Below are 26,673 nucleotides of genomic sequence, written 5' to 3' on the forward strand. Positions count from 1 at the left end.
ATCAAGGGTTGCCTGTTGGGTTGGACGGTTATTAATTGACCTGAGCGACGCATCATTCTGCCTATCTCGGTTTCAACTGCAAAGACATTTTTGTTTGAACTATCATCTTTTTCTTTGCTATCTTGTTCATTATCGATCTCCAGAAGAATTAATTTTTGGACAGGTCGGAAACATATCTTGGATGTTCCTTTCTTCGATATAACCTTTAATTTTGCTCCACCAATTGCTTTGTCTTTTCTTTCATAAACTTCCACAACTCTTGTCATTCTCCGCTGGCTTCTGGGTGTCAAATCTTTGTTATTAACTAACATAATATCATTAACTTTTAGTTTATTTTCTTGTTTATCATCGTTAAGCTTTTTATATAAATGTTGTTGTTTTAGTTCATTCAGATAAACCTTACCGATAATCATTAATTAAGTTCCTTAAATAGATGGCACGTTTCTTGATACCAACCATATCAAAACATATTTCAAAACACATTTCGTCCGTACATCAAGTGAAAAGGATGAAGCGCTTCTTCATTATCATCTTCGCTCATGTAGACAAGTGGTCTACTCTTAATTACAGATTCGATATCGCATAAAACTGTTTGCAGTTCTTCATAAGTGACGAGGGAATTTCCCATAACCTTTAGTTGTGGTATCTTAACTGAATGTACCAATCTTTCATAAAATCCTTCTCACTAAGGGAAAGCGGGTAGTATGAATTTTTTATTAATCTTATTATTTAAATAAAACTTCTTTACTTCAATAGATTTAAATATCTTAAAATTATCATTAGTGATGCTATGAGGTATGCCCCTGCGTGCAATAAAACGTTTGAGTGTTCGGAGGAAAGCAGGGATCTTCATATCAGGAGTTAATTCCAGATGAGCAGCACGACTAGACGCACAGTTCAAAATCAAAGCGTAAACCTTAGATACAGCATCAGTTTTTAAATACCTTTTTACATAAAAGGGCCCAGCAAAATCTACACCAACAGCTTGACACGAAAACATAGAAACATTTACACAATAATCAGGTAAGTCAGCAGATGGGGAAGGTAGCATTGTTCTTCCACTGATCTTCTTACAGATAACGCACTTACGCAGAACATTCTTGGCAGTTTTTCTTCCTTTTACAATCCAAAACCTTGCTCTAACATGACTTAATGCCATTTCATTGCCATGATGGATGACACACTCAAGGACGTCACGAATAATTTACACCGTAAAATAGCCATGTGTTCCATCACGTAAACTAATCGAATATTTTTCATTATAACTTAGTATCGAATTTCCAAATCGTCCTTTTAATCGCTGTATGTTTTGTTCGTCAGAAAACAACTTCAGGGATGAACTTGGCTTCTTTTAATTATCTTGATTTCGTAAAGAAAACTGTTTAACTAATAACCATTAAATTAAATGACACATCATATTCATCAAGTGTGAACATGTTTTTTTAAATTATTCCATTGTTCTTCTTCATTGTTTTTGTCAAATTACTTGCAAATCTATTCACACAGCCAGTAACCATTATAAGCCTGTTCAATGTGCTATACTTTTTAATGTCTATCAGAACATCAATAATACCACTACTCGCAGCCTCAACCATATTTGCACTACTCTCATTTATCCTATCTACACCCTTCGACTCAATCAACTATTCTCACCATAAAACAATCCTACTTCAACCTCCTGCATACATAAAAATTTTGGTCCAGATAACCAACTACTACTCATCTGCTTAAAACAAAACTTAAGTTGGAATATCTGCTGGATTCTCCAATTCTGCTACATGCCTCCGTTTTTTCCACTCAAACTCTTTCCTAATCACAACTACACGATTTTCCGCCCAAGGTTTCCAAGTTTTCTCCTTCGCTTTAATCCAATGTCTACTAATAATTACTCGATTTTCTATTAATCGTTTCACTTCTCCTATTATTTGCTCAACAGCAAACCACCCAACAGACAACCAACCTAGGAACAGACAACTCTTTCAACGTTTTGGCTGCCAAAAAAATACTCTCACAGCAACACTCGCCTTAACTCTTAGATAAACAACTGCACAATAAACCTCTCTTCAGCTGTCACAAAATCCATGTAACTCTGCCGAAATTATTCTCTCCTCTACTCTAACAAACGCAAATCTCTTTACTCTTAAAACACTCAGCTCTTCAACATTTCTCAACAATTCTTTCCACTTAAACTCAATCTCTCCACTCACGCTCGCATCCCACTCTGTTTTATCTCTACGCAAAAAATTGTTTTTAGTCTAGCTGTTATAGGCGAAACAACCCCAAATGGATCGTATATTGATGCCGAAAAATTTAAGATATTCCTTTTTGTTGTTTTAAGTTCACATGACGTTTTTATAAATTCATGAAATCGGAAAACAAATTCGTCATTTTTTCGATTCCCATTCAATTCCTAAAACACTCTTATACTCATGATCACTTTTACCCAATTCTGTTTCTAAGGAAGTACTGTCATCAAGATTGAACTTTTTATTCCTTATTTTTTATTATTTTTTCATTAAAACCAAAATAATTTCGTAATTCTTGGCTGTTTGTTTTTCTCTTCAGCCTTCGTTACACTTTCCATTCCAGATGTGACATCATCAAAGTATAAATCTTCAACGAACCTTTTTACAAACTTACCATTAGATTTTTCATATTTTTTAATGTGATGTCTTATTGTTCCATTTAATAAAAAGGCGCTACTAGTCAGACCGAAGACTACTCTTAAAAACCTATAAACAATCTATCTGAGTCCTGTTCTGCGTCAACATTTTTATACCAGAGAAATCTTAAATAATCTTTATGTTCACTAGAAATTTCTACGTTTAAGAAAGCTTGTTTAATATCTGCTAATATGACAATATAATTTAATCGGAATTGCAATAACAGATCAAATAATTTTGGTGATAGATTTGCCCTGAATAAAGACAACCATTCAAGGACAATCCATCGTTAGAAGCGGAAGCATCAAGTACTGCTCTTATCTTAGTGGTTTCCTTATCTTTTCTTACGACTGGCCTGTGTGCTAAATAGTGTGTTTTTCCTAATTTCTTAGCGATTTCATTGTCAGGAACTCTTTCAATAATTTTATTCCTGTCGTATTCTTTAAAAATAGCGTCATAATCACTTAACAAATTCTTATCACTCAATTGCCTCTTTAACCTATTCAGTCTAATCTCACAAATTTTATAGTTATCTGGTAAACAATCGTGATCTGGTTTAAAAGGAAGCTTAGTTACGTATCTCTCACCGTTATGCATAATATCATTTTCGAATTTATGCATAACACACTCGTCAGTAGATTCCATTTTCTCCACACTCCAAAATATTTGTAAAGCGCTTCTCAGTTCATCTATCTCACTGCGCAAATCTTCCACACTCCCTATTAAATTAGCATCAACGCGTAAGTTCATGATTACTTTCACGTTAAAATTTTTTACAGAAGGCATTAAGTCACTTAATACCCATCCCAGAACAGGACAGCCTTCAATCCCTCTGATAACTTTACCTGTCTAAAATTTATGATACAAATCACAGCCTACCAATAAGTCAATAGGAAAATCTTTAGAACCATCATCATAATCAGCTAGGATTAACTTTGAAATATGCGGGTAATTTTTACACGCTCGAGATATCTCTTGCCTCTGCATAGGGCTAAAAATAACTGGTACACACAGAGCCTCGACATACACATACGAATTAGCATTTCTATGTTTTACCTTAAGTTGAACAACATCGAGCTTTTTAACTCTGGAATTATTAAATTGACCGAATGCTTGTATTATTATAGCTTCTTTCCTTTTTGTTTTTAATTTCAACCTTTCGCATACATCTTTGGTAACATAAGACCTCTGACTACCGCTATCAAATAATATTGTGAATATTCCACCCTCACTGTCTGAATTAAAAAACTTAGCCTTTGCTGTCTGTTGTAAAATGCTATCAGATACACCTACAAGAGTTGAGCTAGTTGGGGTTTGCTTTTTATCGCAAATAGAAATGTTTCCCGTTGCATTGAAAACATGAATACTTAGAATGACAAAACTTTGAGATGGTCTAATTTTAAACAGATAAAACATCTCTTTTGCTTTTTTAGAATTTCAATTCTTGAATCTAAATTCGTTATCTTTAAACAGTGAGGAGGCTCATGGTTTTCTGAACAATACACACATCGTAAAATTCTTTGTTCTGGTGCTCTTCTATTTTGTGTATGAAAAGCTGAGGTTGACAAGTTAGTTTTGTTTCTATAATTATGAGAATAACTTTGCTGTGCATTTTTGTTTAAGGAATCGTATTTCGTATTTTTATTTTCATTTTTATCAGAACTCGATTTTAAAACATATTTGGCACAACACTCCTTAGCTAGTAATTCTCCATTGTAATATTTTAAAAGTCTATCTAAAGTCCACAACTCTCCGGCAAATTTTCTAGAAATTAAAATTAAAAGTTCATCAGGCAGTTTCTCCTACAGGATAGGAATTAACAAACAGCCGTAAGATGTTGTCTCTATTTTTAGGGATCTAAGATTATGTACACAGCTCTCTATATCATTGTGCGCCTTTTACATATCACTTAGGTATGCATGTTTCACAAAGCCAAGCCTTGCATTTTGAATTTTCACATTGATACCATTCCATGTATTGACTTGTTGAAGCTTCGCCTAAAACTTTACGGCACTTTTTACATTTCACTTGGTTTGTAGCAGTTATTGTTGTTTGAGCTGCTGTTGTTGCTTGATTTACTTGCAGCTCGTCATTAAAGCTTAGCTTACGTTTTTTTTTAGCTTGCTTTGCTGCTCTCAGCATCTTTCAATCTTTCGAGTATTTCAGGTTTACTTAGACACTCCCCATCGAACCTTGGTACATCTACATTTTTTCGTTTTTTTGTGTCAACGTGTTGGATACGAAACATTTGTTGCAAAGCTGCTTCAAGCGATTGGGCCGATTGCAATTGTTTTTCAACCTCTTTTTGAATTTCCTTTTGAATAGCCGGAGTTACTAGACTATTGAAGGTTGTTTGCAGGCGAGTTGGCTTTGGAGGTGACTTTGAAGCTGATGCTATGCAACACATGCTGATGCTAGATGTTGTTGATATAGATTCAGGTAGCAGTGGCTGAGATGGTGTAGCTCCTGGTGCTAGTAGTGGTTGTGGTACTTTCATAGATTCTGGTGGTTGAGATGATGAAGGCTCAGGTTGAGATTACGGTGTTTCAAACGTATTAGCAATTTGCAATTTTGACTGATCGATTTTACTGATGTCGAGTGGAAACAAGCCAGTATTCTGAAATCCACTAACTATTTGGGTGCGTGTAAAAACTTCGCCAGAGCTAAAAAGTTTTGCTTGCAGTTGGCTAAAACATTCTTTTGATAAGTTACTGAACTTTGTCTCTGCATAAAACTGTTGAAGTAATTTGCGCCAAACTCTTTTAAAACGGTCTTTATTGACATGACAATAAACACCGACATCTAGTGGCTGCAGAATGTGTGACGAATGAGCTGGTAAGCAAATTAACAAGATATTGTTTTTGATACAAATAAGTACGACCCGATAGGTGACATGTGTCACATGTCCATCTACGACTAAAATATGAATGCCTATAATTGGATAACTATAATTAGATTTATTTAATTAAGTAATTAATTGGTTAAAGTAAAGATTAAACTAGTTACCTGGAATTTTTTTAATGGCAGGAACATACACGCCAGTGAGCCAATTCATAAATTGCTTATCTTCCATCCATCCGGATGGAGATATGGCGTAAACGGCATCGTCTGGACCACTTAAGCACCAATTTCTGTACAGGCGTTTTTTTGATTTAGAAATAATATATGGAACAAGACGATTACCAGCAGCATTGATGCAATTTCCAACTGTGTATTGGATTTTTTCATTGTTGCCAACCAATTTCAATGGTCGTTTTGCACCACGCCGGCAAACTATATGTTGCTTGCCTTGATCACCAAAAAATCCAATTTCATCAAAATTCCACAAATGACATGAAGTACTTTCATTGATTCCTGCTTCGTTGAATTCTTTTTGCAGTGTGCTGAAATACTTTGCAATTATTTCTTGTGTGCAAGAAGCGGCTCTGAAGGATGAAATATTGCCTATGGCCCTGATGCTTAACTTATGACTCCACCGGTTTATGAAAAGCTTATACCAATCTCTCCCTGGTGTACCATTAGGAAACAAATGAGATTGACATTGGTGTTGCAAATAGTCGGTAACAAGTGTGACGACGTCATTGTAAGTTCTACCAAAGCCCCAATCCGATAATTTGATTAAGATATCTACCAAAGTTGATTCAAGTTGTTGCGACAATCTCGTGTTTGAACCACTCCCAATTGTTTCACCTATGCCGTGGACACGCCTGTGAAGAGTTGCTACTGGTATGCTGAATGATTGAGCAGTTTTGTTAAGTGAAAACTCACCGCTTTGTACTTTAGCCACTGAAAGCGCATGTGTATGGCTTCGGTGTATGGTTTTTCTTTTTTCTTTGAGAGCAACTTGTTTCGAGGCATATTTTATATTAGAATAGATTTAACACGAATTGATTTAAAATTTATACAAAAAATTCATAGACATTAATTGGTCACTTGAGATTGAACTAATAAAAGCCGCATTTAACAAGTGAGCAATTAGCGTATTTCATACAACCCCACATGTCTCCGTTTTCGTTTTTTACTCATAACTTTTTTCCGTGAATAGCAAACTTAATTTTGAAAAAAGATTCTTGACCAGCGTAAAAAGTTCTACCAGTAAACTTATTAAGTTCACTAGTATCAAATTTAATTTCCGAGAGTTTTATGTCCATTTTTCAAAAAAAGATAAAAATCATCTTCATGCATTCGAAAACTTAGCAAATTATCAAAAAAACTTTTTTTTTTAAATTAAAATTTGATGTCGTCTTCATTCAGAAAAAAACCCTCTACAACATGATCAAAAAATATTTGCAAAAAGTTTATTCAATAATTAATTAAGAACAAAAGAGTATAGTCATAATTATTTCATTCTACCCTCTATTTCATTCTACCCTGTTTTACTATATAAATTTAAATCATTTTTGAAAAGATTTCGCATTATCAAATGACTTATAAAGTAGCTTGGTGAATGAAGGACTAAGTTGGCGAATGAAGGACGAAAGAATTGAATGAAATCAGATCTTGATAAAAAAGTATGTTAAAGCTTTTTTATATTTAGCTAAACTTTTTTTAGTCATTTAAAATTTATCCTTACAGGTCTATTTTATCATTCACAGACTTTGTTTACACGAAAAAAGTTTCCGAGTTTACAAATGTTTATCTTGAAAAAATGATAAAATCTGTTCGTGCGGACAACTAATTTTCTTTATCTTGGTGTAATTTGTTTAGTAATTTGTCAAAACATGAAGTAGTTACTTTATCATGAACAGTCTTATTAAACAAATGGTATAAAAGTTTAAACTAATACAAAAAGTTAAACTGTAATAAGTTGCACGTCCACTCTTATACGTCCATGCTTTAATTCCTTCCTTAATTGCCTTTTTAAATTACGTCTTTATATCCATTTACGGAAGAATGACAAGAATTGTGTGGTTTAAAGATATTCGGTCTGACAATAAAATCAGTTGAACACACTGTTAAAGTTAGAACTTTTCTCTGTGATGCTCCAGCAAGATCATTTTTAAAATGGACTGTTGTTTATACTGGATATTATTCTTGTGAAAGGGTGCATTATCAAAGGCTCTTGGGAAGGAAGAGTAGTAATGATGTTTAAAATAGTTTAATGAAGAACAAGAATTTCGCAAGCGGACAGATTACGATTTTAGTTGCCAGTCGTATAGGTAACATCAAAAATATAGTCTCCTCTTATAGCTACTGGTATTATATATGTTTCCGGATTTCTGCTTTGACTATATGCAAAAGACCAACTAATAATTCAAAGAAATTTTGAACTACTTCCGTAAAGGGCCTATGGCTAGGTTATTACAAGCACATATTTTAGAGATTTCTGAGAAACTAATCGAATTTAGAAATTAAATTGTTCGCTGATGATAAATTTCAACATGGGTAGACAGAGAGGCGGATAGAGAAATTTTAAAGAAACCCACCTTTATATTATAAATGTATAATTGGTAAGTGTCTTCTAACGCTGCTTTCCAAAAAAACGATGATTTTCTTGACCTATTATTGCTTCATTAATTTTCTCTTTTTAGCGGCTGTCCGAAAGACATATCCAAAGGATTTATTCAGGGTGTGTTAAAAAACTCACCAGCATCACGAAAATATTGATAAAATTTTATAATCATGTACTCTTTTTTTGTGGATGCTGTGAAGTATTTTTCTATAGTAAATCATGTCTCTTTTTTCAGTTATTGCATTTGGATAGTTTATATATTCACACCTTTCTATTTTCTGTCACCACCTTCCAGTCTCCTTCTAATACAATATAAATATATATATTTATGTTGGCAGGAGACTGAAAGGTAATATATATATATATACACACACAACTTTTTAAGCCGTCATTAATACGTGTTAAATAAGATAATATTAAGACGTTTTAGTTAAGACGACTTACTGTGTTTCATTTGAAACCAGTTTCAGACAACTATAAGACGTCTGAAATAAGGCAACTTTAAGACGTTTAAAAAAAGACGACTTACTATGTTTCACTTGAGACCAGTTTAAGCCGTCTTTAATACGTGTTAAATAAAACAACTTTAAGACGTTTTAAATAAGACAACTTACTGTGTTTCATTTGAGACCAGTTTAAGCCGTCTTTAATACGTGTTAAATAAGACAACTTTAAGACGTTTTAAATAAGACGACTTACTGTTTCATTTGAGACCAGTTTAAGACATTTTTAGACCAATTTCAAGACGTCTTCAATTTGTCTTTAAGACGACTTGTTGTTGGGTGGGATGTCACTTCGTAACTAGTGACTAGACAATATTTGAAATGATTTTAAACGTTTTCATCCGTTAACCATGCATATTTCCTGGATCTCTTAGCCCGTTTAAAGGAATTATTGGAACGCCGTCACAGTAACACAGTCTTAACACACAAACTGAACTCAAGTTCTATTGCTCCAATATGAAGCCAACGGATGATAAACGATCGTTTAATACCGCAGCATGACTTTAAGTGACTTTCTTTTTTCTCCAGGTTTCTCACTCGAACTTTAACAAAATACATCTTTTGCTGCTTTCCTTCTGAAGTTTGCAGTGATAAACGACAACATATTTTGATACGTACTTTTTCAAATGTTGACATATTTCGATTGTCACTCGTGGCTAATTGGTGAGTTGATAACACGTCTGGCTTTAGATCAGATAGGCTAATGTTCAACTCCTCTGTTTGTCACTTTTCATTTTCACTCTTAGAAATATTTTAAAAAGAGCGCTTTCTTTTGCCAAGAAGTTGTGCGTGTTCGTTGAAACGAGAGAGGTAGGGACTGCGCACCCTCTCCTCGTCTATGAGATCTGAAAAACAGCCGAATACAACGATAAGAATGCTGCGTTAGTTTCAACACTGCTTACAACAAAATGTATTAAAGTTTCATTTCATTTAAAATAAGCTTTTAGGTCATTATAAAAAAGGATTTGTAGTAAGTTTGATTTTCTATTTAAAACATTTCAAAATGCATAATCCGTGTTTCAACAAAAAGCCAAATCCGCACAAATCACTGTTAAAATGTTTATGAAGTTTATATCACTTCGTAACCAGTGATTAAACTTCAGATACATTAGTAAAGATGGGCCCATCTGAAATGATTATAAAGGTGTCATTTTCATTTTCATCCGTTAACCATGTCATTTTCATTTGTCATTTTCATCCGTTAACCATGCTTTATTTCCTGGATCACTTTGCCCGTTTAAAAGATTTATTGGAACGCCGTCAGAGTGAAATCAATTTTTATTACTCCGATAAGAAGTCAAAGTGAGATAACAGATCATTTTAAACCGTAGCACGCTAGTATACTTTTTATGGACGTTTTTTTTTCATTTCCTTCTTACTCCAAGTGAAAACTCGATTTTTAACAAAATGCTTCTCTTTGTTGTTTTCCATCTGAAGTTTGCGGTGATAAACGACAACATATTTTGAAACGAGCTTTAACAAATATTGACGTATTTCGATTGTCACTCATGGCTACGTGGTGAGTTGGTAGCGCGTCTGACTATAGATCCGAACCGTGCATGTTCAAGTCACCTCGTAGTCATTTTTCAATTTCACTCTTATAAAAAAATTTAAAAAGATCGTTTTCTCTCTAACCAACAAGTTGTGTATGTCTGTTAAAACGAGAGAGGTAGGGATTGCACAACTCTCTCTTTGCTTATAAGAGCTGCAAAACAACCGAATAAAACAATTAAAATGCTGTTTTGTTTGAAACGTTGATGAAAGTAAGTTTGTGACTTCTTATTAGTATCATATGCCCGCGGTACTTAATTTGCATACCCGCGGTACATATTTTGCATGCGCCACATCGCCATATGCACTTAAACGCATTGCTTATGGTCATGAATGCACATAACGACGGTGATCAGCTGTTGGATGCACGCATTAAGCTTTTGTTTTTGTCATTTCAAAATCGCACCACCATCGTGTTATTCTAATGGAACGTTAAAATGCACAAGACTCGCTTGATTTGTCCCGTTATCTGACAATATTTGCGTTGGTATTTTCCTGTTCTTACTTACCGTTTCAAAAAACAGCTCGTAGGAGTGAGCGCAATACATATTCTATACTCGTCGAGTACTATTGCTCTTGATGTTATCGATGTTTACTAACACGTGCATCTTTTATTTTGTTTCTACTATGAGCTGCATGAAGCGTTCCAGCAATATTCTCACCATTTCTTGTAATAGCACGCAGTGCTTATTTTAAGCGAAAAGCTGAAAGAGCCCCTTTAAGAGTTGGCATGGGTGACGTTTTCGTAGTTAATATTTGTTGCGTTTAGGGTCTATCTGACATGATTTTTCTCATTTTTCTATGAACTAACTTCGTAATGAATGCTCTACAAACAGTTAGTTTTTCCCATGATACAATGGTCATCTTTGTTAAACACTTAATAATCAATCTCGTTGCTTTGTGACTGGTCAGCAAAATGATTGAATAACTTGCACTTAAGGAAATGTTTTCAACTTTTTGCATTCGGCTTCTAGAGCGCTTTAAAGCAGCTTTGTCGAATTGTTGTTTTTTAACTTTTTCCATACTGATTTTCTTTAAAGTTCATTTTCGTACTTTTCTTGCTGAGAATCAGCAACGATTTCTCTTTTGTTCGCTTTATATTCATCAACTGTTAATTGCGGAGGTGGATTAGTGTTTGCTGGAAAGGGTGAAAATTGCAATCAAACAATCCGCGAGAACGGTGATTGTTTTAATGTTCACCCACGCGTGTTTTGCACTAGGGATGTATTTCTTTGCCGTGTAAAAGAATGAACAACAATGTTGCACCAAGGTCAACCGTGGAAGGGATTTCGAGCTTGCTCAGATCAGCTATCTAGCTCAAGTGCATGATCACTATTGTTTATTCACTTTCTATAAATACCTTGAAGACAATTTAACAGTTCAGAATGTTGAGAGGCTTGTGGTAATGCATGCAGTTGGGCACTCTTCAAGGTTAAACTTAAGATTTGTGCACAATACTTTTGTTAAAAGTAGCTTTCATAAAAGTGTAACAACCACTGTTGGATCAAGTAATCATAGTTTACACCATGTTAATGTTAATCACATTGGCGTTTGAAGAAAGTGCCGATTGATTGATCAGGGTCAACTAAAACATCAGAAGAAATATGGACAACGAAAGAAGTTTTAGTGAAAGCATCAAAATATTTTAGTTTTGCAGAGCCTGGTCACAAAAAGTCGCTTTCTTTCACTCCATTACGTTGTTTGAACAAATTCTTGCGAGTATTTCACGAAAGTCTGAAGAAAACGTATCGAGTTATCAGAAAACTAGAAGTGTTCCCATCTAACCTGATTACACTTGGAGTCAACATTTCGCCTTACATGGTATATAAATGTGACACATAGTATATCTTCTAATGAAAAATATATCCTAGATTCTTGCAAGTGACGTCAATTGTTAAAATCAAATTTATTCATATTTGTAAAAATGCATATGGCTAGGCGTTTGGAGTTTTTGAATACCAACAATTTCTATTCAACACGGGATAGTTGACAGGCAGAACCATATTTTCAAATGCTTCAGTCCCTTGAAATGAATCAATATCACAAAACTTTAGTTACTTAGGGCTATCCTTGGCTTGAAACTTGCTGAGAAGGATATGTGAAGCTTTGAAAGTTGAGACAAAAGGTGTAAACATATAGCGTGATGTTTTAAATGTTTTATGGTGGATCAGTAACCAAAGTCGATATTTAAAACTATTTATTGCCAACCTAAAGTATTTATTAGATTTGCATTAAAATGAGAATGGGAACATCAGGTGAAGTAAAGAAAAACGCAGCATTGACAAATGTTATGTTTCCCACCCAAAACACAAACCATTTGGTTGATATAAATAGATTCTCATGTTGTGGAAAGCTAGTCAGAGTGGCATAGGTTTTATCACTAATTTTTTATGTGGCATCGGTTTATATCACAAACTGTAGTCATATTAGTTAAAAGGGTGTCGGATTTATTACTAATTCTTGCTGACATGCCATAAGGACTTGGATTTTTACCAAAGCACTTTTATATATCAATTTTGTTTGCATTCGAATTAAAAATTAATTTAGCCTTAAACCCATTTGTTAAAACTTCAGATTTCGTTGTATTCTTCCAAATATCAGAAACTAGGACAAAATTGTTTTTGCAAGTGTGTTAGTTGGATTTTCATTCCGCCAATCAAAGAAACTATTTTCCCAGCCGCTTTCAAAGGTCTCAATGCTGCAATATTGGCAGCTTGTAAAATCCCTATGGCATTAAGATTTCAAGTATTTTACCAGTGTATCTTCTTCACTTTCAGATAGCAATTCTAAAAACCATATTAAAATTTGCTTTTCTGGATTTTTTATTTCAGTTGCAGAAATTTACGAGCAACTCCAAGTTTTTCATCAGCTGACTTTTGAGACTTGCCAACAACCAGTGTTGCTTCGATTGCAGCATCAATGTTGTTTAAATAAAAAGTTTTTTTGGTGCGTTGTCAATAAAGAGTATTGCATATTTAACAAGAATGTTGATATTTCCTTAAAGAGATGCTGATTGAAAAATAAAATGAAACGTTAACAATGTACCTATAAATATATTGCAGGTTATAGTGCAATTTAAAATAATGCCATCCCAAAGTTAATATAATTTCCAATAACGAAATATAATGAAATATTCAAAACAGGTTGTTTCATCCATTTTATTGCTTAATTAATACACAAGAGCGCATTTTGAATTACACCTTTTAAATTAAAATTACTCCTAAGATTCTAACCCAACAAAATAACATTAAACCAAACATTGTTATTGGCGAACGTTTATGTCTAAGTAAATACTTGTTTTTAAAGCAGAAAGAAGTTATGTATATTGTAGCTAATCAGTCACAAAGCACTAGTATCACGTGAGAAAACCATATATGACAGGTTTGATTATTACTTAAATAAAATCCTTTTAAAAACTCCCACCACACAATTTATTTAAAAAATCAATAAAAAATGCAAACAACAATTATCATGCCAAAAACTGCATTCTTTATCCAGTGAGTAAAAATGTTAAATTGAGAAAAATTTACCAAGGAGATCAATCGCATTCAAATAACCCAAAACAACTGTCCTTTCAAAAATGTTTACAGCATGTGTGCGAAAGTTTACAGAGTATTAAGATTTCTCTTCAAGATACAAAAGAGAATTGAATAAAAAAATACTAGCAAAAGCAGTGGAATATTGTAGTAAGGAGAAGCATCAAGTCTATTGACAGTGTACTAATAATCTTCTTATGGAACGCTAACTAACAGCTGATGAACAAAAAGCGAGCGAAATAGAAAGCATTCGTAATTCTCAGAGAGAAAAGTCCGAAAATGACTTTAATAACTTTAAAGCAAACGCGTTATCAGTATAAAAAAATCAGAACGATCAGAACGAAGTTGGTTCATAGAAAAATGAGAAAAATCATGTCAGATAGACCCTAAACGCAACAAATATTAACTACGAAAACGTCACCCATGCCAACTCTTAAAGGGGCTCTTTCAGCTTTTCGCTTAAAATAAGCACTGCGTGCTATTACAAGAAATGGTGAGAATATTGCTGGAACGCTTCATGCAGCTCATAGTAGAAACAAAATAAAAGATGCACGTGTTAGTAAACATCGATAACATCAAGAGCAATAGTACTCGACGAGTATAGAATATGTATTGCGCTCACTCCTACGAGCTGTTTTTTGAAACGGTAAGTAAGAACAGGAAAATACCAACGCAAATATTGTCAGATAACGGGACAAATCAAGCGAGTCTTGTGCATTTTAACGTTCCATTAGAATAACACGATGGTGGTGCGATTTTGAAATGACAAAAACAAAAGCTTAATGCGTGCATCCAACAGCTGATCACCGTCGTTATGTGCATTCATGACCATAAGCAATGCGTTTAAGTGCATATGGCGATGTGGCGCATGCAAAATATGTACCGCGGGTATGCAAATTAAGTACCGCGGGCATATGATACTAATAAGAAGTCACAAACTTACTTTCATCAACGTTTCAAACAAAACAGCATTTTAATTGTTTTATTCGGTTGTTTTGCAGCTCTTATAAGCAAAGAGAGAGTTGTGCAATCCCTACCTCTCTCGTTTTAACAGACATACACAACTTGTTGGTTAGAGAGAAAACGATCTTTTTAAATTTTTTTATAAGAGTGAAATTGAAAAATGACTACGAGGTGACTTGAACATGCACGGTTCGGATCTATAGTCAGACGCGCTACCAACTCACCACGTAGCCATGAGTGACAATCGAAATACGTCAATATTTGTTAAAGCTCGTTTCAAAATATGTTGTCGTTTATCACCGCAAACTTCAGATGGAAAACAACAAAGAGAAGCATTTTGTTAAAAATCGAGTTTTCACTTGGAGTAAGAAGGAAATGAAAAAAAAACGTCCATAAAAAGTATACTAGCGTGCTACGGTTTAAAATGATCTGTTATCTCACTTTGACTTCTTATCGGAGTAATAAAAATTGATTTCACTCTGACGGCGTTCCAATAAATCTTTTAAACGGGCAAAGTGATCCAGGAAATAAAGCATGGTTAACGGATGAAAATGACAAATGAAAATGACATGGTTAACGGATGAAAATGAAAATGACACCTTTATAATCATTTCAGATGGGCCCATCTTTACTAATGTATCTGAAGTTTAATCACTGGTTACGAAGTGATATAAACTTCATAAACATTTTAACAGTGATTTGTGCGGATTTGGCTTTTTGTTGAAACACGGATTATGCATTTTGAAATGTTTTAAATAGAAAATCAAACTTACTACAAATCCTTTTTTATAATGACCTAAAAGCTTATTTTAAATGAAATGAAACTTTAATACATTTTGTTGTAAGCAGTGTTGAAACTAACGCAGCATTCTTATCGTTGTATTCGGCTGTTTTTCAGATCTCATAGACGAGGAGAGGGTGCGCAGTCCCTACCTCTCTCGTTTCAACGAACACGCACAACTTCTTGGCAAAAGAAAGCGCTCTTTTTAAAATATTTCTAAGAGTGAAAATGAAAAGTGACAAACAGAGGAGTTGAACATTAGCCTATCTGATCTAAAGCCAGACGTGTTATCAACTCACCAATTAGCCACGAGTGACAATCGAAATATGTCAACATTTGAAAAAGTACGTATCAAAATATGTTGTCGTTTATCACTGCAAACTTCAGAAGGAAAGCAGCAAAAGATGTATTTTGTTAAAGTTCGAGTGAGAAACCTGGAGAAAAAAGAAAGTCACTTAAAGTCATGCTGCGGTATTAAACGATCGTTTATCATCCGTTGGCTTCATATTGGAGCAATAGAACTTGAGTTCAGTTTGTGTGTTAAGACTGTGTTACTGTGACGGCGTTCCAATAATTCCTTTAAACGGGCTAAGAGATCCAGGAAATATGCATGGTTAACGGATGAAAACGTTTAAAATCATTTCAAATATTGTCTAGTCACTAGTTACGAAGTGACATCCCACCCAACAACAAGTCGTCTTAAAGACAAATTGAAGACGTCTTGAAATTGGTCTAAAAATGTCTTAAACTGGTCTCAAATGAAACAGTAAGTCGTCTTATTTAAAACGTCTTAAAGTTGTCTTATTTAACACGTATTAAAGACGGCTTAAACTGGTCTCAAATGAAACACAGTAAGTTGTCTTATTTAAAACGTCTTAAAGTTGTTTTATTTAACACGTATTAAAGACGGCTTAAACTGGTCTCAAGTGAAACATAGTAAGTCGTCTTTTTTTAAACGTCTTAAAGTTGCCTTATTTCAGACGTCTTATAGTTGTCTGAAACTGGTTTCAAATGAAACACAGTAAGTCGTCTTAACTAAAACGTCTTAATATTATCTTATTTAACACGTATTAATGACGGCTTAAAAAGTTGTGTGTGTATATATATATATATTACCTTTCAGTCTCCTGCCAACATAAATATATATATTTATATTGTATTAGAAGGAGACTGGAAGGTGGTGACAGAAAATAGAAAGGTGTGAATATATAAACTATCCAAATGCAATAACTGAAAAAAGAGACATGATTTACTATAGAAAAATACTTCACAGCATCCACAAAAAAAGAGTACATGATTATAAAATTTTATCAATATTTTCGTGATGCTGGTGAGTTTTTTAACACACCCTGAATAAATCCTTTGGATATGTCTTTCGGACAGCCGCTAAAAAGAGAAAATTAATGAAGCAATAATAGGTCAAGAAAATCATCGTTTTTTTGGAAAGCAGCGTTAGAAGACACTTACCAATTATACATTTATAATATAAAGGTGGGTTTCTTTAAAATTTCTCTATCCGCCTCTCTGTCTACCCATGTTGAAATTTATCATCAGCGAACAATTTAATTTCTAAATTCGATTAGTTTCTCAGAAATCTCTAAAATATGTGCTTGTAATAACCTAGCCATAGGCCCTTTACGGAAGTAGTTCAAAATTTCTTTGAATTATTAGTTGGTCTTTTGCATATAGTCAAAGCAGAAATCCGGAAACATATATAATACCAGTAGCTATAAGAGGAGACTATATTTTTGATGTTACCTATACGACTGGCAACTAAAATCGTAATCTGTCCGCTTGCGAAATTCTTGTTCTTCATTAAACTATTTTAAACATCATTACTACTCTTCCTTCCCAAGAGCCTTTGATAATGCACCCTTTCACAAGAATAATATCCAGTATAAACAACAGTCCATTTTAAAAATGATCTTGCTGGAGCATCACAGAGAAAAGTTCTAACTTTAACAGTGTGTTCAACTGATTTTATTGTCAGACCGAATATCTTTAAACCACACAATTCTTGTCATTCTTCCGTAAATGGATATAAAGACGTAATTTAAAAAGGCAATTAAGGAAGGAATTAAAGCATGGACGTATAAGAGTGGACGTGCAACTTATTACAGTTTAACTTTTTGTATTAGTTTAAACTTTTATACCATTTGTTTAATAAGACTGTTCATGATAAAGTAACTACTTCATGTTTTGACAAATTACTAAACAAATTACACCAAGATAAAGAAAATTAGTTGTCCGCACGAACAGATTTTATCATTTTTTCAAGATAAACATTTGTAAACTCGGAAACTTTTTTCGTGTAAACAAAGTCTGTGAATGATAAAATAGACCTGTAAGGATAAATTTTAAATGACTAAAAAAAGTTTAGCTAAATATAAAAAAGCTTTAACATACTTTTTTATCAAGATCTGATTTCATTCAATTCTTTCGTCCTTCATTCGCCAACTTAGTCCTTCATTCACCAAGCTACTTTATAAGTCATTTGATAATGCGAAATCTTTTCAAAAATGATTTAAATTTATATAGTAAAACAGGGTAGAATGAAATAGAGGGTAGAATGAAATAATTATGACTATACTCTTTTGTTCTTAATTAATTATTGAATAAACTTTTTGCAAATATTTTTTGATCATGTTGTAGAGGGTTTTTTTCTGAATGAAGACGACATCAAATTTTAATTTAAAAAAAAAAGTTTTTTTGATAATTTGCTAAGTTTTCGAATGCATGAAGATGATTTTTATCTTTTTTTGAAAAATGGACATAAAACTCTCGGAAATTAAATTTGATACTAGTGAACTTAATAAGTTTACTGGTAGAACTTTTTACGCTGGTCAAGAATCTTTTTTCAAAATTAAGTTTGCTATTCACGGAAAAAAGTTATGAGTAAAAAACGAAAACGGAGACATGTGGGGTTGTATGAAATACGCTAATTGCTCACTTGTTAAATGCGGCTTTTATTAGTTCAATCTCAAGTGACCAATTAATGTCTATGAATTTTTTGTATAAATTTTAAATCAATTCGTGTTAAATCTATTCTAATATAAAATATGCCTCGAAACAAGTTGCTCTCAAAGAAAAAAGAAAAACCATACACCGAAGCCATACACATGCGCTTTCAGTGGCTAAAGTACAAAGCGGTGAGTTTTCACTTAACAAAACTGCTCAATCATTCAGCATACCAGTAGCAACTCTTCACAGGCGTGTCCACGGCATAGGTGAAACAATTGGGAGTGGTTCAAACACGAGATTGTCGCAACAACTTGAATCAACTTTGGTAGATATCTTAATCAAATTATCGGATTGGGGCTTTGGTAGAACTTACAATGACGTCGTCACACTTGTTACCGACTATTTGCAACACCAATGTCAATCTCATTTGTTTCCTAATGGTACACCAGGGAGAGATTGGTATAAGCTTTTCATAAACCGGTGGAGTCATAAGTTAAGCATCAGGGCCATAGGCAATATTTCATCCTTCAGAGCCGCTTCTTGCACACAAGAAATAATTGCAAAGTATTTCAGCACACTGCAAAAAGAATTCAACGAAGCAGGAATCAATGAAAGTACTTCATGTCATTTGTGGAATTTTGATGAAATTGGATTTTTTGGTGATCAAGGCAAGCAACATATAGTTTGCCGGCGTGGTGCAAAACGACCATTGAAATTGGTTGGCAACAATGAAAAAATCCAATACACAGTTGGAAATTGCATCAATGCTGCTGGTAATCGTCTTGTTCCATATATTATTTCTAAATCAAAAAAACGCCTGTACAGAAATTGGTGCTTAAGTGGTCCAGACGATGCCGTTTACGCCATATCTCCATCCGGATGGATGGAAGATAAGCAATTTATGAATTGGCTCACTGGCGTGTATGTTCCTGCCATTAAAAAAATTCCAGGTAACTAGTTTAATCTTTACTTTAACCAATTAATTACTTAATTAAATAAATCTAATTATAGTTATCCAATTATAGGCATTCATATTTTAGTCGTAGATGGACATGTGACACATGTCACCTATCGGGTCGTACTTATTTGTATCAAAAACAATATCTTGTTAATTTGCTTACCAGCTCATTCGTCACACATTCTGCAGCCACTAGATGTCGGTGTTTATTGTCATGTCAATAAAGACCGTTTTAAAAGAGTTTGGCGCAAATTACTTCAACAGTTTTATGCAGAGACAAAGTTCAGTAACTTATCAAAAGAATGTTTTAGCCAACTGCAAGCAAAACTTTTTAGCTCTGGCGAAGTTTTTACACGCACCCAAATAGTTAGTGGATTTCAGAATACTGGCTTGTTTCCACTCGACATCAGTAAAATCGATCAGTCAAAATTGCAAATTGCTAATACGTTTGAAACACCGTAATCTCAACCTGAGCCTTCATCATCTCAACCACCAGAATCTATGAAAGTACCACAACCACTACTAGCACCAGGAGCTACACCATCTCAGCCACTGCTACCTGAATCTATATCAACAACATCTAGCATCAGCATGTGTTGCATAGCATCAGCTTCAAAGTCACCTCCAAAGCCAACTCGCCTGCAAACAACCTTCAATAGTCTAGTAACTCCGGCTATTCAAAAGGAAATTCAAAAAGAGGTTGAAAAACAATTGCAATCGGCCCAATCGCTTGAAGCAGCTTTGCAACAAATGTTTCGTATCCAACACGTTGACACAAAAAAACGAAAAAATGTAGATGTACCAAGGTTCGATGGGGAGTGTCTAAGTAAACCTGAAATACTCGAAAGATTGAAAGATGCTGAGAGCAGCAAAGCAAGCTAAAAAAAAACGTAAGCTAAGCTTTAATGACGAGCTGCAAGTAAATCAAGCAACAACAGCAGCTCAAACAACAATAACTGCTACAAACCAAGTGAAATGTAAAAAGTGCCGTAAAGTTTTAGGCGAAGCTTCAACAAGTCAATACATGGAATGGTATCAATGTGAAAATTCAAAATGCAAGGCTTGGCTTTGTGAAACATGCATACCTAAGTGATATGTAAAAGGCGCACAATGATATAGAGAGCTGTGTACATAATCTTAGATCCCTAAAAATAGAGACAACATCTTACGGCTGTTTGTTAATTCCTATCCTGTAGGAGAAACTGCCTGATGAACTTTTAATTTTAATTTCTAGAAAATTTGCCGGAGAGTTGTGGACTTTAGATAGACTTTTAAAATATTACAATGGAGAATTACTAGCTAAGGAGTGTTGTGCCAAATATGTTTTAAAATCGAGTTCTGATAAAAATGAAAATAAAAATACGAAATACGATTCCTTAAACAAAAATGCACAGCAAAGTTATTCTCATAATTATAGAAACAAAACTAACTTGTCAACCTCAGCTTTTCATACACAAAATAGAAGAGCACCAGAACAAAGAATTTTACGATGTGTGTATTGTTCAGAAAACCATGAGCCTCCTCACTGTTTAAAGATAACGAATTTAGATTCAAGAATTGAAATTCTAAAAAAGCAAAAGAGATGTTTTATCTGTTTAAAATTAGACCATCTCAAAGTTTTGTCATTCTAAGTATTCATGTTTTCAATGCAACGGGAAACATTTCTATTTGCGATAAAAAGCAAACCCCAACTAGCTCAACTCTTGTAGGTGTATCTGATAGCATTTTACAACAGACAGCAAAGGCTAAGTTTTTTAATTCAGACAGTGAGGGTGGAATATTCACAATATTATTTGATAGCGGTAGTCAGAGGTCTTATGTTACCAAAGATGTATGCGAAAGGTTGAAATTAAAAACAAAAAGGAAAGAAGCTATAATAATACAAGCATTCGGTCAATTTAATAATTCCAGAGTTAAAAAGCTCGATGTTGTTCAACTTAAGGTAAAACATAGAAATGCTAATTCGTATGTGTATGTCGAGGCTCTGTGTGTACCAGTTATTTTTAGCCCTATGCAGAGGCAAGAGATATCTCGAGCGTGTAAAAATTACCCGCATATTTCAAAGTTAATCCTAGCTGATTATGATGATGGTTCTAAAGATTTTCCTATTGACTTATTGGTAGGCTGTGATTTGTATCATAAATTTTAGACAGGTAAAGTTATCAGAGGGATTGAAGGCTGTCCTGTTCTGGGATGGGTATTAAGTGACTTAATGCCTTCTGTAAAAAATTTTAACGTGAAAGTAATCATGAACTTACGCGTTGATGCTAATTTAATAGGGAGTGTGGAAGATTTGCGCAGTGAGATAGATGAACTGAGAAGCGCTTTACAAATATTTTGGAGTGTGGAGAAAATGGAATCTACTGACGAGTGTGTTATGCATAAATTCGAAAATGATATTATGCATAACGGTGAGAGATACGTAACTAAGCTTCCTTTTAAACCAGATCACGATTGTTTACCAGATAACTATAAAATTTGTGAGATTAGACTGAATAGGTTAAAGAGGCAATTGAGTGATAAGAATTTGTTAAGTGATTATGACGCTATTTTTAAAGAATACGACAGGAATAAAATTATTGAAAGAGTTCCTGACAATGAAATCGCTAAGAAATTAGGAAAAACACACTATTTAGCACACAGGCCAGTCGTAAGAAAAGATAAGGAAACCACTAAGATAAGAGCAGTACTTGATGCTTCCGCTTCTAACGATGGATTGTCCTTGAATGGTTGTCTTTATTCAGGGCAAATCTATCACCAAAATTATTTGATCTGTTATTGCAATTCCGATTAAATTATATTGTCATATTAGCAGATATTAAACAAGCTTTCTTAAACGTAGAAATTTCTAGTGAACATAAAGATTATTTAAGATTTCTCTGGTATAAAAATGTTGACGCAGAACAGGACTCAGATAGATTGTTTATAGGTTTTTAAGAGTAGTCTTCGGTCTGACTAGTAGCGCCTTTTTATTAAATGGAACAATAAGACATCACATTAAAAAATATGAAAAATCTAATGGTAAGTTTGTAAAAAGGTTCGTTGAAGATTTATACTTTGATGATGTCACATCTGGAATGGAAAGTGTAACGAAGGCTGAAGAGAAAAACAAACAGCCAAGAATTACGAAATTATTTTGGTTTTAATGAAAAAATAATAAAAAATAAGGAATAAAAAGTTCAATCTTGATGACAGTACTTCCTTAGAAACAGAATTGGGTAAAAGTGATCATGAGTATAAGAGTGTTTTAGGAATTGAATGGGAATCGAAAAAATGACGAATTTGTTTTCCGATTTCATGAATTTATAAAAACGTCATGTGAACTTAAAACAACAAAAAGGAATATCTTAAATTTTTCGGCATCAATATACGATCCATTTGGGGTTGTTTCGCCTATAACAGCTAGACTAAAAACAATTTTTTGCGTAGAGATAAAACAGAGTGGGATGCGAGCGTGAGTGGAGAGATTGAGTTTAAGTGGAAAGAATTGTTGAGAAATGTTGAAGAGCTGAGTGTTTTAAGAGTAAAGAGATTTGCGTTTGTTAGAGTAGAGGAGAGAATAATTTCGGCAGAGTTACATGGATTTTGTGACAGCTGAAGAGAGGTTTATTGTGCAGTTGTTTATCTAAGAGTTAAGGCGAGTGTTGCTGTGAGAGTATTTTTTTGGCAGCCAAAACGTTGAAAGAGTTGTCTGTTCCTAGGTTGGTTGTCTGTTGGGTGGTTTGCTGTTGAGCAAATAATAGGAGAAGTGAAACGATTAATAGAAAATCGAGTAATTATTAGTAGACATTGGATTAAAGCGAAGGAGAAAACTTGGAAACCTTGGGCGGAAAATCGTGTAGTTGTGATTAGGAAAGAGTTTGAGTGGAAAAAACGGAGGCATGTAGCAGAATTGGAGAATCCAGCAGATATTCCAACTTAAGTTTTGTTTTAAGCAGATGAGTAGTAGTTGGTTATCTGGACCAAAATTTTTATGTATGCAGGAGGTTGAAGTAGGATTGTTTTATGGTGAGAATAGTTGATTGAGTCGAAGGGTGTAGATAGGATAAATGAGAGTAGTGCAAATATGGTTGAGGCTGCGAGTAGTGGTATTATTGATGTTCTGATAGACATTAAAAAGTATAGCACATTGAACAGGCTTATAATGGTTACTGGCTGTGTGAATAGATTTGCAAGTAATTTGACAAAAACAATGAAGAAGAACAATGGAATAATTTAAAAAAACATGTTCACACTTGATGAATATGATGTGTCATTTAATTTAATGGTTATTAGTTAAACAGTTTTCTTTACGAAATCAAGATAATTAAAAGAAGCCAAGTTCATCCCTGAAGTTGTTTTCTGACGAACAAAACATACAGCGATTAAAAGGACGATTTGGAAATTCGATACTAAGTTATAATGAAAAATATTCGATTAGTTTACGTGATGGAACACATGGCTATTTTACGGTGTAAATTATTCGTGACGTCCTTGAGTGTGTCATCCATCATGGCAATGAAATGGCATTAAGTCATGTTAGAGCAAGGTTTTGGATTGTAAAAGGAAGAAAAACTGCCAAGAATGTTCTGCGTAAGTGCGTTATCTGTAAGAAGATCAGTGGAAGAACAATGCTACCTTCCCCATCTGCTGACTTACCTGATTATTGTGTAAATGTTTCTATGTTTTCGTGTCAAGCTGTTGGTGTAGATTTTGCTGGGCCCTTTTATGTAAAAAGGTATTTAAAAACTGATGCTGTATCTAAGGTTTACGCTTTGATTTTGAACTGTGCGTCTAGTCGTGCTGCTCATCTGGAATTAACTCCTGATATGAAGATCCCTGCTTTCCTCCGAACACTCAAACGTTTTATTGCACGCAGGGGCATACCTCATAGCATCACTAATGATAATTTTAAGATATTTAAATCTATTGAAGTAAAGAAGTTTTATTTAAATAATAAGATTAATAAAAAATTCATACTACCCGCTTTCCCTTAGTGAGAAGGATTTTATGAAAGATTGGTACATTCAGTTAAGATACCACAACTAAAGGTTATGGGAAATTCCCTCGTCACTTATGAAGAACTGCAAACAGTTTTATGCGATATCGAATCTGTAATTAAGAGTAGACCACTTGTCTACATGAGCGAAGATGATAATGAAGAAGCGCTTCATCCTTTTCACTTGATGTACGGACGAAATGTGTTTTGAAATATGTTTTGATATGGTTGGTATCAAGAAACGTGCCATCTATTTAAGGAACTTAATTAATGATTATCGGTAAGGTTTATCTGAATGAACTAAAACAACAACATTTATATAAAAAGCTTAACGATGATAAACAAGAAAATAAACTAAAAGTTAATGATATTATGTTAGTTAATAACAAAGATTTGACACCCAGAAGCCAGCGGAGAATGACAAGAGTTGTGGAAGTTTATGAAAGAAAAGACAAAGCAATTGGTGGAGCAAAATTAAAGGTTATATCGAAGAAAGGAACATCCAAGATATGTTTCCGACCTGTCCAAAAATTAATTCTTCTGGAGATCGATAATGAACAAGATAGCAAAGAAAAAGATGATAGTTCAAACAAAAATGTCTTTGCAGTTGAAACCGAGATAGGCAGAATGATGCGTCGCTCAGGTCAATTAATAACCGTCCAACCCAACAGGCAACCCTTGATGGACTATATCTAAGACACTTAAAAGAAAAATATTTGAGAAGTCAAAAAGGGGGGGGGGGGGGGAGCGTGTTAAAAGTAACAGTAAAAATTTAACTATTGTAAAGGAGCATGCTGAAACTGATAATTTTTATCTAATTATTGTAAGTGGGCGTTGTTTAATGTGGCATTTGTAACCTAACTATGGTTATTATTGTTAATGGTTAATTTATTGGTGCGTGCTCTCCACAAACTTCTTTTTTATTATTTATTCTGTTGGTGGGGCAGAATAGACATTCTTGCATTCGTACTAGTTTAAATACAGAGTCTCTCCAAACAATCAGTGTTTAATCCTCGAGATTTTACAAAAATTATTGGAAAGCCGTCACAGTAACACAGTCTTAACACACAAACTAAACTCAAGTCCTATTATTCCAATATGAAGCCAAAGGAAGATAAATGATCGTTTTATACCGCAGCATGACTTTAAGTGACTTTTATTTCTCCAGGTTTCTAACTCGAACTTTAACAAAATACGTCTTTTACTGTCTTCCGACTGAGATTTGCAGTGATAAACGACAACATATTTTGATACGTGCTTTCTCAAATATTGACAAATTTCGATTGTCACTCGTGGCTAATTGGTGAGTTGATAGCACGTCTGACTTTAGATCAGATTGGCTAATGTTCAACTCCTCTATTAGTCACTTTTCATTTTCACTCTTAGAAATATTTTAAAAAGAGCGCTTTCTTTTGCCAACAGGTTGTGCGTGTTTGCTGAATCGAGAGAGATTGGGACTGCACACTCTGTCTTCTCCAATGAGAGCTGCAAATTGACCAAATATAACAATAAGAATGCTGTGTTAGTTGCAAAGTTGCTTACAACAAAACGTATTACAATTTCATTTCATTTGAAACAAGCATTTAGTTCATTACAAAACAAAAAGGATTTGTAGTAAGTTTGATTTTTCATTTTAAATATTTCAAAATGGAAAGTCCGGGTTTCATTAAAAAGCCACATCCGAACAAAGCACTATCAAAAGGTTTATAAAGTTTCCTTTACTTCAAATCTAGCTATTAGACTTTAAACAGATTTGTAAGGATGGACTCATTTGAAATGGTTATAAAGGTTTTCATCCGTAAACCATGATTTTTTTCTGGATCACATCACCCTTTAATGGAATTATTGGAGCGCCATCACAGTTAACTGATTTTTTGTTACTCCGATAAGAAGGTGAAGCGAGAAAACGGGGCATTTTAAACCGTAGCACGCTAGTAGATAATCTATTGACGTTTTTCTTTTTTTTCTTTTGCTTTTTTCTCCAGGAGAAAACTCGATTTTTAACAAAATACTTCTTTTCGTTGTTTTCCATCTGAAGTTTGCAGTGATAAACGACAACATATTTTGAAACGAGCTTTAACAAATATTGACGTATTTCGATTGCACTCATGGCTACGTGGTGAGTTGGTAGCGCGTCTGACTTTAGATCCGAACCGTGCATGTTCAAGTCACCTCGTAGTCATTTTTCAATTTCACTCTTATAAAAGATTTAAAAAGATCGTTTTCTCTCTAACCAACAAGTTGTGTATGTCTGTTAAAACGAGAGAGGTGGGAACTGCACACTCTCTTCGCCAATGAGAGCTGAGAAATAACCGAATATAACGATA

General features: G+C 34.0%; 6 protein-coding genes across 6 annotated transcripts; 3 read left to right on the forward strand and 3 right to left on the reverse strand.

Moving 5' to 3' along the window:
• Positions 1-472: 472 nt before the first annotated feature.
• Positions 473-1,159, reverse strand: LOC149880637 (uncharacterized). Its single transcript, XM_090069218.1, has 2 exons — positions 820-1,159; positions 473-651 (listed from the first exon to the last, which is right to left on the reverse strand). Exons 1-2 carry the CDS (start codon positions 1,157-1,159, stop codon positions 473-475), a joined length of 519 nt encoding a protein of 172 aa, XP_089925344.1.
• Positions 1,160-2,867: 1,708 nt separating this feature from the next.
• Positions 2,868-3,413, reverse strand: LOC149880638 (uncharacterized). The gene has a single exon (XM_090069219.1). The coding sequence runs from the start codon at positions 3,411-3,413 to the stop codon at positions 2,868-2,870; it is 546 nt and encodes a 181-aa protein (XP_089925345.1).
• A 669-nt stretch (positions 3,414-4,082) lies between these two features.
• On the reverse strand, positions 4,083-9,254 carry LOC149880639 (uncharacterized). The gene is made up of 3 exons (XM_090069220.1): positions 9,050-9,254; positions 5,670-6,506; positions 4,083-5,594 (listed from the first exon to the last, which is right to left on the reverse strand). Exons 1-3 carry the CDS (start codon positions 9,252-9,254, stop codon positions 5,200-5,202), a joined length of 1,437 nt encoding a protein of 478 aa, XP_089925346.1. The 3' UTR covers positions 4,083-5,199.
• A 6,521-nt stretch (positions 9,255-15,775) lies between these two features.
• Positions 15,776-20,728, forward strand: LOC149880640 (uncharacterized). The gene is made up of 3 exons (XM_090069221.1): positions 15,776-15,980; positions 18,524-19,360; positions 19,436-20,728. Exons 1-3 carry the CDS (start codon positions 15,776-15,778, stop codon positions 19,828-19,830), a joined length of 1,437 nt encoding a protein of 478 aa, XP_089925347.1. The 3' UTR covers positions 19,831-20,728.
• An 888-nt stretch (positions 20,729-21,616) lies between these two features.
• Positions 21,617-22,162, forward strand: LOC149880641 (uncharacterized). The gene has a single exon (XM_090069223.1). It carries the CDS (start codon positions 21,617-21,619, stop codon positions 22,160-22,162), a length of 546 nt encoding a protein of 181 aa, XP_089925349.1.
• A 1,708-nt stretch (positions 22,163-23,870) lies between these two features.
• LOC149880642 (uncharacterized) lies at positions 23,871-24,557 on the forward strand. The gene is made up of 2 exons (XM_090069225.1): positions 23,871-24,210; positions 24,379-24,557. Exons 1-2 carry the CDS (start codon positions 23,871-23,873, stop codon positions 24,555-24,557), a joined length of 519 nt encoding a protein of 172 aa, XP_089925351.1.
• The last annotated feature ends 2,116 nt before the right edge of the window (positions 24,558-26,673 follow it).

This window comes from Hydra viridissima, unplaced genomic scaffold (assembly GCF_058129835.1).
Source record: "Hydra viridissima isolate aposymbiotic clone 2 unplaced genomic scaffold, HvirCarnegie_v1 scaffold_12, whole genome shotgun sequence".
NCBI classification, from domain to species: Eukaryota; Metazoa; Cnidaria; class Hydrozoa; order Anthoathecata; family Hydridae; genus Hydra; species Hydra viridissima.

What these genes read in the sequence shown, in the direction of transcription:
- LOC149880637 (XM_090069218.1), bottom strand. Translation starts at nt 1,159, where the DNA reads ATGGCATTAAGTCATGTTAGAGCAAGGTTTTGGATTGTAAAAGGAAGA. An exon ending in TTTCCTCCGAACACTCAAAC is followed by an intron (nt 652 to 819) that starts GTTTTATTGCAC and finishes TGGTACATTCAG; the next exon opens with TTAAGATACCACAACTAAAG.
- LOC149880638 (XM_090069219.1), bottom strand. Translation starts at nt 3,413, where the DNA reads ATGAACTTACGCGTTGATGCTAATTTAATAGGGAGTGTGGAAGATTTG.
- LOC149880639 (XM_090069220.1), bottom strand. Translation starts at nt 9,254, where the DNA reads ATGTCAACATTTGAAAAAGTACGTATCAAAATATGTTGTCGTTTATCA. An exon ending in AGCAATAGAACTTGAGTTCA is followed by an intron (nt 6,507 to 9,049) that starts GTTTGTGTGTTA and finishes CCTCGAAACAAG; the next exon opens with TTGCTCTCAAAGAAAAAAGA. An exon ending in TGCCATTAAAAAAATTCCAG is followed by an intron (nt 5,595 to 5,669) that starts GTAACTAGTTTA and finishes ATCCAATTATAG; the next exon opens with GCATTCATATTTTAGTCGTA.
- LOC149880640 (XM_090069221.1), top strand. Translation starts at nt 15,776, where the DNA reads ATGTCAACATTTGAAAAAGTACGTATCAAAATATGTTGTCGTTTATCA. An exon ending in AGCAATAGAACTTGAGTTCA is followed by an intron (nt 15,981 to 18,523) that starts GTTTGTGTGTTA and finishes CCTCGAAACAAG; the next exon opens with TTGCTCTCAAAGAAAAAAGA. An exon ending in TGCCATTAAAAAAATTCCAG is followed by an intron (nt 19,361 to 19,435) that starts GTAACTAGTTTA and finishes ATCCAATTATAG; the next exon opens with GCATTCATATTTTAGTCGTA.
- LOC149880641 (XM_090069223.1), top strand. Translation starts at nt 21,617, where the DNA reads ATGAACTTACGCGTTGATGCTAATTTAATAGGGAGTGTGGAAGATTTG.
- LOC149880642 (XM_090069225.1), top strand. Translation starts at nt 23,871, where the DNA reads ATGGCATTAAGTCATGTTAGAGCAAGGTTTTGGATTGTAAAAGGAAGA. An exon ending in TTTCCTCCGAACACTCAAAC is followed by an intron (nt 24,211 to 24,378) that starts GTTTTATTGCAC and finishes TGGTACATTCAG; the next exon opens with TTAAGATACCACAACTAAAG.